Genomic DNA, 16,138 nt, shown 5'->3' on the forward strand with positions numbered 1-16,138 from the left:
CATAAGAACCTTATTTTTTTTTTTTTTTTTTTAATATTTTAATTAAATCCCACCTCCTCTCCTATCGGTGAAATAATAATCTTTTTCACTTAATTTCAAACTTTAATGTCACCTACACTAATTTAAAAGCAATTTTTATTGTTTGAAATTTGAAAACACTAATTTAAAAACAACTTTTATTATTTGAAATTTGAATTTGGGTAGCCAAACATAATTGACAAAGAAAAGGTATACTATACTACAAAATTTTTTTTATTAAAAACTGCAAAAAAAGTACCATTCCCGGTTAAGCAGGGTGCCCTTCTGCCATAGGGCACCCCTTTCACCGAGGGAATATATTAATAATACACAAATATTTTTCGTAAAACCTTGTTCTCAATCAACTATACAACATCCTCCATCCTCCCAACCTTCCCTCAACCCGAAAACAAACCTAGGAGGAGTAGAAAGCTGTGCCCTTACAATATCTTTAGGCACGCCATTCTAATCCTTCTTTTATGACACACAAATAAACTACTAAAACCTTTTTAATACCCATTTGGTTACTCAAAAATCAAACAAAAACCAACAAAAAATAAATTAATATAAATTATCTTAATACTAACATCAATTACTCAATTTTTTTTTTTAATAATTTAAAACATTTTTTACAATAAAACATTTAAATCAAAATTTCAAATTTAAAACTAAATTTTAATCATCCATACCACATCTACTCTCTTCCTCCATACTCGACTCCCTTTCAAGTCATCTACATAACTTCCATACCACATCTACTCTCTTCCTCCATACTCGACTCCCTTTCAAGTCATCTACATAACTTCCATACCACATCTACTCTCTTCCTCCATACTCGACTCCCTTTCAAGTCATCTACATAACTTCCATACCACATCTACTCTCTTCCTCCATACTCGACTCCCTTTCAAGTCATCTACATAACTTCCATACCACATCTACTCTCTTCCTCCATACTCGACTCCCTTTCAAGTCATCTACATAACTTCCATACCACATCTACTCTCTTCCTCCATACTCGACTCCCTTTCAAGTCATCTACATAACTTCCATACCACATCTACTCTCTTCCTCCATACTCGACTCCCTTTCAAGTCATCTACATAACTTTCAAGCCAAATATTCGCCAAAGGAATTTGGACCTGCTTCTGACGTTTCCGCATTTTGCACACATGCATACTAACACTTGTCACTAACAAACACATCGCATAAATCCTTGGCTTACCTTTAACACAAAATGACAGCTTTAGAGCTTTCTTCTTTTCTTCTACAGACGTTGTTTTTATTCCTTAATTTTCTAGTATTTCCAATAATCTTTGGGGTAATCCACCGTTCGAGGGGCATTGAATCAATTCGTGCAATAGTCCGTCAAGCACTTCGTCTCCACACATCAAACAAGTAGGCGTTTGAGCTTTCAATATGCGACCAACTCTATCACTAAAGGGTAATATTTCGTGAATCATGCAGTACACAAACTCTTTCTGTTCATAACTAAACGGCAATTCACTTAGATTTTTAAAAGATAACTGAAAATCAATAAACGGCTGCTTTTCTGTAGCTCTATAATTGGGTTCTTTCTCACTTCTAAAAACATCCCGCGATACCTTCTTTAGTTCCTCCTTTCCCAAGTCACATCTCAGTGCTCTCAATTCCTTTGCTTTCTTCAGGGGGCTGACAATCCATCGCAGAGGGGTCGGAATTTTTTTCTCAATTTTTTCATTTTTCTTCTGCATCCTCATTCACTATAGGGAGAAACCACTGCCTCATAATTGCAGTTGATGGCTCCTCTTTAACCACAAGTTCACAAATATTTCTGATGAAGAGCGTCTTGCATATCACCCTGAAATCTGCTACCCCAGTTCCTCCCGATTCCACAGGAAAGTATAGCATTTTTATTTGTAGCTTTTCAAGTTTGCCTGTCCAAACAATTCTCCAGATGGCTCTTTCAATTTGTTTGGCAAGGTTTTCAGGTAATGGGAAAGCAGGAGTAATGTAAAATAATAGCGTGAGGCAATATTTATTGACATAGAGAACTCTTTCGAAAATCGTTTTGAAAAGGCTTTTTCTCCATTGACTCAATATCCTGACTATTTTATTTACTTTTTCTTCCCAATTTTTTTTTTGTGTTCAGCACTTTCTCAAAAGTCTGGCCCAATACTCGCGCTTTTTCCGCAAACGGGAGCCAACAGTTTCTTTCTATGTCGTAGTAATTTGCCGATTTGTTCAAGGGTAGAACACTGCTCTTTTGTCTGTGTGTTCTCACTGTGTGTTTTCCTTGCTCGTACCAATGCAAACCCCTACACACAGTTTTCACATCATTTTCACTTCCTGTGATAAAATTTCTGTCATCTAAGAAAGCTGTACTTTTCAGAAAAGCGTTTTCAGAAACTTGAACACAGCAACTTCTTTCTTCTACATACCGAAAGAGTGGGTCGAGATATATTTCAAATAGCGTTACAGAACAAGGGTCCTCTTGCAGCAGACCTCTTTCTAGGTTTATTATTGTCGTCAGTTTTCCATTCACTTTTATAACCACTTTCGGTGCAGAATATATTCTTTCCAATTTATCTAGGACATTCTTTCCGAAATTCATCTTTAGTCGCATTAATAACCACAAAATCTCTCGTATTACTGAATCATACGCCTTCACTATGTCAGCGCTAACTAGGGCTAATAGGCTCCGACCTAACACTTTTTCCATCGTTTTTTTATGTCGCCGAAGGCAAAGGTCTCTGAGAACTGTCAGGACATGTTGGACTTTCTTGCTTTTTATTCCACCGTTCTGGTAATCTCCCACTATTTTCCCTGCGCTTTTCTCTAGTCGCTTAAATCATACTTTGGTACATGTTCTATAGTCGCAGTTTATTAAGGAGATTGATCGCAAGTTTCGGTGGTCTTCTCTAGATCCACCCTTGTGTAACAGTGATATAATTGACAGTACAATTTCAGGGCTTCCACTTGTCCAATTTCATTGGGCTCTTCCATTTTGAATTCCTCGATTTTGCTCCATGTTAACTTATAAAAATCATAGCTTAGCCCGTCCATTCCTGCCGATACTCCATTTTTTAACCCGGATATCACTTTTTCTACTTGATATCACTTTTTATCACTATGTCTCGTAATTTCTTCCCCTATTTGTGCATTTTCTTCTTCTGTAACCTGGAATCTGGACTGGAAATCACAGAAGCAGTTCTCTGTTGTGTTTCCTACTGGAGGTTTTTTATTCAACACCCTGTAAAAGGAGGCGGTTTCATTTAATATTCTTGTTTGATCAGAGGTGGTTCCACCATTTTCGGCTGTTAATTTTCTAATATAGTTTTCGTCTCTCTTTGCTTGCACTTTAGCTTTTTCTGAAACCGTTATTAGTCTTGATCCTTCCACCCCTTGTAATCTATTTCTTATCTTGAAGATTTCGAACACTTTTTCTTCAATTTGTCTTATTTGCTGTTCTATTTCGTAATACTCTTGCCAGATGCTTTGCCCTAAATCTATTTCCTCCTTTAGGTCAGTTAACGTCCTATATAGGTGGCGTTTGTGAGCTTCTTTCTCTCTTCTCTGTTGCTTTTCAAGACTTCTAATGAAATGACCTGTTTTTGCTTTGAAACTAATCCACAACTGGCATACGTCTGTTTCTTCAGCGTAAACTCCTAGTAATTCTTTTACTTTACTTCGAATTATTGTTCTGGTCTCTTTTTCTCGTAATATATTTGGGACCATTCTCCAAAATGCCTGTTTTTTTACGTCGATACTACGGTCCTGTCCATAAGAACCTTAAATACTCTCTGGGCATAACTTACAACCCTTGCCCCTAATCTCTGGGATTTGTTTCGACCCCAGAAGCCTTGTTATATGATATTTAGACTATTTTGAATAATATGGCCATCTCAAAATTTCTATTAGACGCATTTCGGGACAATACGACGTGTGTGTAGGGTGAAGGGGGTAGCTGCCCTCTGATCACTTTGACTCTTAAAAAGAGCACTAAAGCGTCTGATTACCAATCCAATGAACCCCCTCCGAAGTTTATATGACCACACTTTCCATAAAAACCCTAAGTCCCCAGGGCATAACTTACAACCCTTGCCCTCAGGGCTGGGGGGGTTGTTATCCTCAAAGGCATAATTTTCAGACCATTCTGATGGGATGAACAAAATGGCTTTATCAAAATTTGCTCCCTGATCACTTTCGACTAAAAAAAAAGCGATAGTCTCTCAATTTCCAATCAAATGAATCCTTTTTGAAAGAGCTACGACAAAACTTTCTATAAAAACCTTATATGCCCCAACGGCACAACTTACAATCCTCGTCCTGAGGGCAATGGGGGAGGATTATCATCCTTAAAGACAGAATTTCAAGACCTTTCAACTACGTCGAACAACAGAGTCATATCAAAATGTTGCTCGGAAATGTTTGGGGAAATGATGGGCGTGGGGTAGGGGGGGGAGGCGATTATCCCTCCGATTACTTTCGACTATTAAAAAGGGCAATAGCCCTTTCAATTTCCAATCGAAAGAGCCGTCTTTGAAGTTTCAACGACAACACTTCCTATAAAAACATTAAATGCCTCCAGGGCATAACTTACAACCTTAGCCCTAAGGGCTGTGAGGGGATTGTCATACTCAAAACTCTAAGTTCCAAACCCTTCAACTATGCTCAGAAACCTTGATATGCCAACATGATGATCGAAACTATTCGTGAAAATAATGGGCGTGTGGGGGGGGGAAGCATTCGCCCTCCGATCACTTTTGTCTATTAATAAGGGCACTAGCCCTCTCAATTCACAATTGAATGAGTCCTTTTTAAAGTTTTTACGACGACGCTGGTAAAGACCTAATTTCCAAAACTTTCAACTACGTTGAACAAAATATACATCTCAAAATTATGATTGGATGTGTTTGGTGAAATGGTGGGCGTGACAGGGGCGTTAGTTGCCTTCCAATCACTTTCGAATATTAAAAAGGTTCCAACACTGGAATGCTTTATTTTAGTTATGCTAACTGGAACGTGTTTTATTTAAATTATATTAAAAAAATAAGCATGCCTAAAATGACCGTGAGAGGGGGTTTAGTTGCCCTCCAATCACTTTCTACTATTAAAATTGACACTAGCCCTTTGAATTTCCAATCGAATGAGCCCCTTTTCATGTTTCTACGACAAAGATTTCAATAAAAACCTTATATGCCCCCAGGGTATAACCTATAACCTTAGCCCTGAGGACTCTGGGGGGAGTGTCATCCTTAAAGACCTAATTTCCAGAACTTACAACTACGCTAAAGAAAATGGCTATCTGAAAATTTTGATTGGATGTGTTTGAAGAAACGGTAGGCGTGAGAGGGGGGTTAGTTACCTTCCAATCACTTTCGACTATTGAAATAAGCACTAGCCCTCTCAATTTCCAATTAAATGAGCCCTTTTTGAAGTTTCTACGACAATGTTATCTATAAAAACCTTATATGTCCCCAGGGCATAACTTACTACCTTTGCCCTGGGGGCTCTGTCATCCTCAAATACATAATTTTCAGAATTTTCAACTACGTTGAACAAAACGGCTATCTCAAGATTTTCATTGGGGAAATGGCGGACGTTAGAGGGGGGTTAGTTGCTCTCCATTCAGTTTCGACTATTAAAAAGGGCACTAGCCCTTTCAATTTCCATCAATTACTTTCAACTATTAAAAAGGGCACTAGCCCTTTCAATTTCCAATCGAATGAGCCCTTTTTGAATTTTCTACGACAACTCTTTCTATAAAACCTTTTATGCCCCCAGGGCACAACTCACAACCCTTGCCCTGTGGGCTGGGGGGGGGGTCACCCTTAAAGACTAAATTTCCAGAACTTGCAACTGCGTTGAAAAAATGACTATCTCAAAATTTTTATTGTATGTGTTTGGGGAAATGGGCATGAGAGGTGGGTTAGTTGCCCTCCAATTACTTTCGACTATTAAAAAGCGAACTAGCCATTTCAATTTCCAATGGAATGAGCTCTTTTTGAAGTTTCTACGACAACGCTTTCTATAAAAAAAAACCTTTCATGCCCCCAGGTGATAAATTACAACCCTTGCCCTGAGGATTGTGGGGGGAGTGTCCTCCTCAAAATCATAATTTGTATTTGGAAATCAACTACGTTGAACAAATGTTTATAGTTGTATTTTCATTGGACGTGTTTGGGGAATTGGTGTGCGTGGAAGGTGTTTTAGGTACGTCCAACCACTTTTGACTGTTAAAAGGGGCAAAATCCACTCCATTTTTGAATAGAATGAGCCCTTTTCGAAGTTTCTACGATAACTTTTTCGATACAAAGTGCCCTGGTCTAGAAAAAAAATAATACATTGTGCCAACATCGTTCTTTACTTAGGCAGCGCTGCCTGTGATTGAAAGGGCATATTTTTACAATTTATCTATTTATTTAATAGCAGTTATTGACAAAAAAACTTGGTATAAACACATCCCCTCCAAATGCCACAGCATGATATGGAGGAGGGATAACCAAACAAATAATAAAAAAAAACAACTTAGCATAAACCTCAGAAGGGGTGTAAAAACAAACACAACTGCAACATCATATACCCTGCTACCACTAGTTTAACACTCCACACTCAACTCCTTCCTTAACATGCTTCATTAAAAACAAAACACTACCTTTAATGATTTAATACGAATTTAATCTATCGACTGTGCATCCTATTACATTAATCATTAAAATCATATTTAGAAAACAATTCATTCTTCAACAGTCTTTGAAATTTACTTAAATTACTATTTTTAATATTCTCATTTCACGAATTCCATAGCTTATCCCCCTAAAAATAAGAGAAAACCCTGACCTAGCCGTAACCAAATTATTAACGCAACTGTTGTTTATTGACCTTGTGCCATGGGAATAAACTTCATTAACTTGCGTGAACACACTTAGAAAAGAAGCGGACTTACGTCTGATGTAATTATACATAAAAGTACCAGTATAAAAGTCGCGGAGAACAGCCGCTGGGAGTATTTTCATTTTAACATAGGCCTCTCGACATGATTCGGAAGGGTTTAAAATAGTAATTATTCTAATAACAATATTTTGCAAAACTCGGGACTGGACGAAGGATTGAGGAGAAAGTTTCCAACCATATTCAACTACAATACAAAATATAGGGGTGGATTAAACTAAAATACAACATACGGATTATTTCCTTCGGAAAATTGGCTTGGCTTAGAAGAAAGGAGTAGGTCTTGCAATTTATAGTAACAAAAAATTTCTGCTTTTCAAATAGACGTACCTGTGATTGATGATTAAGATGAGATTCTTTGGGTATTTGCAAAGCCCAAACGCCTGCCCTCCCATTACAATGGTATTCCTGTTTGTGTTTTTTATTATTCGCCAGAACAAGATGCCAGTTCTCAAAAAGATTTCCGGGAAAAATATCAATTAAGTGCCGCCTACGTACCGGGTAAATACCCCACGGTGCTATGTTCCTGCTTGGTGACGCCAACGAACTACGACTTTAGTCCTTGGACGCAGGATTAGATCTAAAACAGTTTGTTAATTGTCCACCAACAAAAGGTGATACGGCTCTGGACCGCATAGATACTAACATGTCCCAGTTCTATAGGAAACTCCCCCCAAGACCCCCAATAGGAGGAAGCTACCACTTTACCCTTGAGCTACACCCTACAAGCAAAGTTTGGGTCACGTACACCACAAAAACACCTACAAGTCGGCCAATCACAAACAGTGGATTGTTTGGTTTGTGCAATCGGCTCACGACTGAAAAATGGGACAGTATAATTTCTACAGTTAATGCTGATGAAATGACCGCTACTTTTCAAGAAAAACTTCTCGGTACCATTTCTATTTTCCTGAAAAAGTTAACAAACGTTTTTCAGCAGATCGTCCATACGTTACAAACGAAATCAAAGCACTAAAAGCGATATGAGACAACTTTTCAGGAAAAGACACAAAGAAGCGACTACCCTGAAGAATAAAATCAGAGGAATGACCTGCCAGGTAGTGGTATTGTACTTCCATAAGAAATTTTCTCATTTATTGGATTATAAGCCCGGACAGTGGTATACAAGGATAAAGAATATGGCTGGTAAAACGCAAACTGGACTGGATTTTGGCTATGATAAGCTGGGCAAAGAAACTGCAGATCGCCTAAACACTCACCTGGCAGCGATTGTTCAGTTACTTCCACCACTAAACTCGGAGCATCTTCCGTGTCCAACTCCAGATTTTATCGATTTCCCAATCATCACAGAATCCCAAGTTCGCCTCAAATTGATGAAACTGAAGATGACTATTATTACACCACTCGATATTCCTGTTGACCTCATTAAGGCTTTTCCTGAATTTTTGACTGCTCCGCTAAATTTAATATTCAACGAGATTGCAATGTCAGGCCAGTATCCGCAAAATTGGAAAAAGGGATTCATAACCCCTATCCCCAAAAAAGGAGCCCCCTGTGATTTTACTGGTGTGGCCTATTACGATGACACATATTTTTATCAAGATCTATGAAAGTTTCATCGCTGAGTGGCTAAAACCTTTTATTCTGCATAAAATTGACCCACAACAATTTGGTAATATTCCCAAAGTTGGACAAGCCATTACTTTGTTAGTTTGCTTGATACGGTTTTAAAGCCTCTAGATGATCCGAAACGTTGGGTCAACCTCATCGCAACTGACCTAAAGAAAGCATGTTCGCAAGCTATTGACAAATTTTAATATTGATGCATATTTGGTAAGAATAGTTGCCAATTTTCTTTCAGGTAGAAGTAAAAAAACTAAGTATAAATCTGCCTGTTCTGATCCCCAGCCAATCTACTGTGGAGTTCTCCAGGGAACAATTTTAGGCCTTCTACTTTTTTCGGTTATTGTAAATGAGTTGGCAAATGATGAGTCGGATTGCTTTAAGTTTGTTGATGATCTATCCGTACTAGATCTAGGTGAAAAGAGTGTTTCAAGCGAGGCAGACAGAATGATGGCGAGTTTATCACGCCAAGCTGAGGAGGGCAAAATGATCTTCAATCGTAAAAAATCGCTCGTACTAACTTTTTCTTCTATGAGGGACAACTGATTCCTTGTTTTACAGATTGTTTGAGGGTGCAGCATCATGAGTATCAAACTCTTAGGAATATATCTCACACATGACCTGAAATGGGAAAAACAAACACAGGAGATGATCAAATGGGCAAACCTGGGTATCCTTTCTTTAAAACTCCTTGCTCATCATGGCGTCCCAGCCCCCCACCTATTGCGTATTTTTCTTATATTTGTCAGACCGCTGGTAGAAAATGCTTGTCCCGTTTGGCATTACGACCTGACTTCGGATCAGAAGGACCGCCTGGAAAGTATCCAATACCGAGCTCTTCTGCTAGGGTCTGAATCCCCCAAAGTCCCTTATTGCTCTCTTTTAAAACAAATTTCTATTACAACTCTTTCGACACGCCGTGACAAATTGTGTTTTGAATGTGTTGTCGGTATTTTGGTAAATCTGCGGCTTCGTGAAATCCTCCCTCCGAGCATCTCCCTTCGCGCCAACGGCTCCCGTGACAAGTGGCTCACCGGTACCAAAAATTCAGCCGGTACCAGAACGGCGTATGCGTTACGCAAGTTGTTTTGTTCCCTCATTCGTCAAGATTTTTAGTGCTGGACTCATTCGTCAATAATTGTACATATTTGTTTGCTTTAGTTCATTATTCTTTTTATTCGTTTTGTTCTTTAAAGTTTTTTTTTCTTTAATAGTTGGATGTTTCAATGTCTTAAGTTTTAGTTTGACTCTGTGATATTTTGAATCAACGTATAATTTGTATGACGGTGGCTATGGCTGCGATTTTCATATTTTTTATGCTTTGTATTTTATGGTGACAAGAACTGCCGCTGGTTGGCATGACCGTGTAATGCGTTTGATAATAAAATCTTTTATCGTTAAAAAAAAAAACAATGTTTAAGTTTACGAATTATGTCAACATTTTTTGCTAATATATTTGAAACTTTCACAATATGATCTTTAAACGAGAGTGATCCATCAACAATAATACCAACAGTCTGGTATTGAACACTTGAAGTCCTCCATATTGCAATACCCCCAGCTTCAACTGAAGACATCCATGGATAACAATTACCAGACTGTCCAAAAACTACAAAATTTAACTTATTATAATTAATAGCAATCTTATTTCACCTCATTCAGATAGATGTCTTTTGAATAATGTTAGACAATGCAATAACCAACAATTCAATCCTTTTCGCACGCACAATTGGAGCTGTATCATCAGCAAACATCAGGAGAGAAACATTAGTCTCTTTATTGGTAAATTCTGAAACCTTATTCACAAATGGCCGAAGAGAAGAAGAAAGATCATTAAAATAAATAAAAAATTATAAAGGGTCTAAAATAGACCCTTGGGGTACACCGCATATAATTAGCAATGGTTGAGAAATTGAGGCAGATATTTTTTTCTTTGCAAACGATAAGAAAGGACACTAATTATCAAATTGAGAAATCTTCCATTATATCCCTACCTTCTTAACTTTTCAACAAGTATAGAATGATCCACTGTATTGAAAGGTTTAATGATGTCTGAAAAAATTGTTAGAACTCGGTAACCTTTATCAAGAGCTTGATTTGTACAACTAGTTAAATATGCTATTGCCTGTTCCGTATTTATTTCTTTTCTAAAGCCAAACTGATTAGGGTGTAACATATTAAATTTCTCAAGAGAATTATAGGACTTATGAGGGGAAAAACTGAAATGGGTCTAAAATTTGACACACTAGTCCTCTCGCCTGCCTTAAATAATGCAATCACAACTGCTGTATTAAAGAATCAATCCCACAAAATCTTCGAAAATTGCTGGTAGAATGTATTTTATTGCCTTTAAATTTAACTTATCCCCTCCAGCTGAACTTGACTTCATACTACGAACAGTATTATCCACCTCTGTGTAATTCGTCGGCCTTAAATAAAGTGAAACATCAATTCCTGCTGGTATAAACCTCTCAAAATTTGTGTCCTCTGGTGGCTGAATATTCGATGATAGGTTTGACCCAATATTTGAAAAATATTCACAAAACACCTCGGAAATTTTCACAGGGTCCACCAAAAGATTATTCTCCCCATCTTTGATTGGATGAGTTCAGTACTGAATTATAAGTGCAGAAAAACCAGTTAGTTTTAAATTTATTAGGAATATCTTGAGCAGCATCTGCTAGCAACTGTATATCTTGAGCAGCATCTGCTAGCAACTGCAGCTCCTCTCTTTCTGACCTGACTGATCTGATAATTTTGATCTGACTCCTGGTTTCTGCAATTAATCTTTGTTTTTTTTGGTTCAAGAAGCCTGAGGCTATGGGAAACATAGACTAGCTTTGCAACTTTGTCAATATTGGCAAAGGAGCTGGAACACCTCTCTGCTGCTGCTACCGCTTGCAAGCAAAACAACTGCCATGACAAATTCACCGAGTTTCAGCATAGTACAAAAATCTGACTCACTGCTCTGCAGACATAAGACTGCACAGAAGGTTCGCTTTGACTGCTTAGCCATGCAATATTATCATTATCGTTTCCCATCTTTTGTCAACAATGCCTATTTATCCTTGTTGAATATGGTCATTTTCAAACTCTTCCCGCTATTTTTTTCAAATTTGTTAGTTTACTGATTTTTTCTAAACCCGAGGAATCTGATTCTCCCTGCCCAACTCACACTCCAAACGAGGTATTTTGTGTTCATGGATTAATAGGACCCATTCATAGCGGATAACCGTGATCTCCGTCTAATGTTAAAGGAGCAAGCAATCCATTTTTAAACTCATTTTAAAGGTTTTCAATTGTAGTTGTAGAAATTGCCTCATTCCTATTATATTCTCACCCTGCTGCGGAAATCATGTGAAAATGACAATTTGAGTGAAGTCATTAAGCAATGCAATCTAGAGAGTCCCTTTGATCAACAAGCTTCACCCTGTTCTATTCGACTAACGGACAAACCAGTATTTTGGCGGTGGACATAAACACTAAAATTAAAACTTAAAATATTCTTCCTTAATCCATGAAACAACGCGAAGGTTTGACTGGACCAGATTGCCAATAGACGTTGAATGAATTGTCTCCATAAAATCTTTTCACGGGGACAAACCAGTCCCTAGTAACTATAAGGGTGGTTTTGGAACTTTCTAAATTAGAGAAAGCATAAAGTGTTGTAAAATAGTAGTAAAATACCAGTAAAAATATAAAATAAGTACATTGTGTAAAATAGTGAAATTTCCACGACTACTCACAACTCACTGCCGCCTAAGACCAATACAACTGCGAACGCTCCTCCTCCATCGAAATATATTCAAAACTTTTCTCTCTACCCCCTCCCAAGAAGTTTCAATTTCCTTTAAATCTTTCTTGCAACCTCTACCCCTCTTCCCTTTAAATAGCTCCATATGACCATTGGCTCCACGATGAAACATAGAAAATAAATAGTTAAGCAGTTTCTCCTATACAAGGGACTAAAGCATAAAAGAACGTTCTGAGGCCATTGTTTTTAGGGAGATGACTTCTCCCCTCTTTGCTATTGGTCCCCTCTTGTTCCCCTCATGGTTGATATTCCATTAAATAGTCTCTTTTCCACAGACACCGTCACACAATCTAAGCATATAATGGGGGAAATGAACCAAAAAACTTCTTGGGGAGGAACCAAATGGCAGGAATACATCTCTCCAACCATTTTTAGGAAATGGCATGCTTCAAGGCACATACTTTCGGAAGTCCTTAGTCTTGGCTGGGAGACTAGGCTCTTATTCAAGTAGGGTCATTACTGTGAGTAGATAGTTGAGTAACAGGGGTTGTGTTGGGACCTTTGGCCTTTTTATCAGAAAAATCCCCTTTTTGTAAATTTAACTTATTTTATCTTCAATTGTAATGTTTAAAACTTGAGCCCAGCTGTTAGTACGAGACGTCTTAAAAGAATTCGTTAATTAATTCAAACCGAAAAGTGTAGACGGCGATGACTCATACATCTTCAAAGGATGCTGAGTAATTTTAATTTGAACTCAACCATTCAAGCAGAGGTCCAGAGCATAGCGTGCAAAAGCGCATCTCAAACTGTACTTATTAATTGTAAGAGTTTTGAGTTTTAGTTCTTATGTTGAGTTTGAAGTGGATATAGTAAGCTTTCTTTATTTTATACCCTTGACGTTTTGGTTAGCCTAGGTAGGGTCTGAAGCCTAGAGAGAGGCTGAGATCGAACTGGCTTGGTTTAGGAAGTTATCCTATACTATCTAGAGATATTAGTGGTGACCCAGGTTGTTGCACCCTTGGCCTGTTTGACCGTTCGATCACGTTACCATACCCTGGATCAGGGTATACCTTAATAGGGTATTATCTTATCCTATATCTATATTACGGTAGTGGTAGCCGCTGGGCATTCCACTACAATAAGTGGTGCAGCACCATTTACATTCCAATAGGTTGTAATCGGAGAAGGGGGTAGATTAAAAACAAAAAACATACCTTTTTTTTAGTAATTTCTTTTAAAAAACAAAAAAAGAATCAAAAAATGATTTGGATTAAATTAGGAAAAATGTCTTTTTCGTATCTTTCTAACATTTTTTTTTAAAGTCCTTGCCCCTTCCCCCTATATTTTCGTGAATGGGGCCCCTATTAAGCATTGAAGCAAATGTTATTTTTCTTCTTTTAGGTATGTAAATTTCAGTGTACCAAGACAGTTGAAAAGGAATGGAACAATGTATCTTCATGTGTTTTTTTCACCGAGGAATCAGAAATTTTCAAACTGGAGAGATTTTTTGCAGCAAGAGTATTTGTCACATGCAGCCGCACCTCTTACTGTGTATCAAGTGCCTGATGCGGATACGTTTAGTCTACTTGGGGAAAAAGTAAGTTTTATCAAAACAAAAAGATTTTTATATCAATAGAATTTGTTCAAGCTATCTGTAGGTAAAAAAAAACAGACACTAAAGCAGAACACTAAACATCAAGAATATAAACTAAATATCCTTTTAAAGTTTAGCCTGGTCTAGCCTAAGTAGCGTAGGCGTACTATTAAATTCCTGAATTGACATTTTCCGAATAATGGAAAGAGTGTCAAAGTCTACTTCTTCCCCTAATGGTCCCAGACATAGCCCTAAATAATATATTTCTTCATTATTTTTTATTTGCTTGATTTGTTGTATTTTCAGGAATTTGAGGTGAAAGAAATTCCAGGTAAAATATCATACACTAAACATAAAGAATATGAACTTACTACTACTACTGCTACTAACAACTCACCGCAGCACCAGGCCGCCTGAGGCCAACACAGCTACGCACGCTCCTCCTCCATCCCAATCTATTCAAAGCCTCCCTCTTTACAGCCTCCCAGGAAGTTCCCATTTCCTTTAAATCTTCCTTTACGACATCCTCCCACCCCCAAACGAGGACGACCTGCCTTCCGTCTAGCCCTAGACGGTTGTCCGAAAAGGACAATCTTCGGCAGTCTGTCATCCTGCCTCCACAGAACATGCCCTAGCCATATCAACTTTTCTCTCGTTATAACCCTAGAGAGCGGGATTGAACAGCCTGCTGTTTGAAATACGGTCAGTAAGCCGGGTACCCACAACAATCCGTAGGCAATTTCTCTGGAAAACATCTAGCAAATCTTCATCCGCTTTTCGGAGCGCCCATGCTTCAGAGCGATTATTGACCACTGTCATAACTGTAGCTTCCAATATTCTAGTCTTAGTTTGCAGACTTATCTTAATATTCTTCCAAGCTTTTTTTTAACTGTGAAAAAAACACCCAGAACCTTGGCAATTCTACTTTTAACATCTTCATTGCTCCCACCATCTTTACTAATAGTACTACCAAAGTAAGTGAAGCTGCCCACCTGATTAATCTTTTCGTTACCCAACGTCACCTTTTTATCTTCACTTATTCCTAGCCTTAGGGACTTAGCCTTCTTAATATTAATTTTCAAACCTGTTCTAGTACTATAAACTCGCAAAACTTCTAAAAGTTCATTCGTTTTGTTCATAGTTTTATCTAGGATGCTTATGTCACCAGCATAATCTAAGTCTAGGAGAGTTTTTCCTCCCCATTTGATTCCGTGGTCCCCCATTGCCTTTCCTATGCTCCTTAAGACAAAGCCCATCAACATGATCCATATAAAGGGGTATAGAACACAACCCTGCTTAACTCTGGATTTAATACAAAACCAGCTGCTAATCTCATTTACTACCTTAACCACAGCAGTGTTATTTTTGTACATAGCATTAATTACTTTAATGTATTTCTCTTGTATCAAACAGTTCATGGTAACGAACTGTAAGTAAGGAGTGGTCCGGCTAAATAGTAACCGAAACTCTAAAACCGGAATTTTGATACCAATCGATACATCAATAGAATCAGATTTTTATGATGATTTCAAATGTATAAGTTTCATTAAGTTTAGTCTTACCAATTAAAAAATACGCGCCTGAAAACGTTTGCCTTATTTTCGAAAAAAGAGAGAAACAACCCCTAAAAGTCATAGAACTTGACTTAAAACCACACCATCAGATTCGTATCAGAGAACCCTACTATAGAAGTTTCAAGCTCCTATCTGAGAAAATGTGGAATTTTGTGTTTTTTGCCAGAAGAAAGATCACGGATGCGTGCGGTAGTCCTAGAATATTGTGAGAAGGCTCATCCGAACGGAAATTAAAAGTTCTACTGCCCTTTTTAAGTGACCAAAAAAATTGGAGAGCAACTTGGCCCCTTCCCAGGCTCATTTTTTTCCCGAAGTCACCCAATCAAAGTTTTGAGATAGCCATTTTATTCAGCATAGTTGAAAATTTAATAAATATCTCTTTGAGGTTGAGTTAATCCACCACAGTTCCCGGGGGAAGGGCTGCAAGTTATGAACTTTACCCATTGTTTACATATAGTATTGGTTAATGGGAAGTATAACGACGTTTCAGGAGGGATTTTTTCAGGGGGGGGGTCCGAGAAGGGGTTACATGGGAGGATCTTTCCATGGGGGATGTTTCCTTGGGGGAAGGGACATTTATATGAAGGGGAACCGGATTTCCAATCATTATTTGAAAAGCGATCAGAAATCATATATAAAAAAAAAAAATTAAACTGAAAGTAAGGAGCAACATTAAAAATG

General features: G+C 37.9%; 1 protein-coding gene across 1 annotated transcript in view; it reads left to right on the forward strand.

Moving 5' to 3' along the window:
* LOC148947924 (lipid scramblase CLPTM1L) overlaps window positions 1-16,138 on the forward strand; it is a 74,872-nt gene that overhangs the window by 16,300 nt on the left and 42,434 nt on the right. Inside the window, exon 3 of the mRNA XM_089095145.1 lies at window positions 13,691-13,886. Coding sequence (XP_088951271.1) covers window positions 13,691-13,886 — 196 coding nt within the window. The remainder of the gene's footprint in view (window positions 1-13,690; window positions 13,887-16,138) is intronic.

This window comes from Artemia sp. Qi Xiang Cuo, chromosome 10, assembly GCF_049724085.1.
Source record: "Artemia sp. Qi Xiang Cuo chromosome 10, ASM4972408v1, whole genome shotgun sequence".
Classification (NCBI taxonomy): Eukaryota; Metazoa; Arthropoda; class Branchiopoda; order Anostraca; family Artemiidae; genus Artemia; species Artemia sp. Qi Xiang Cuo.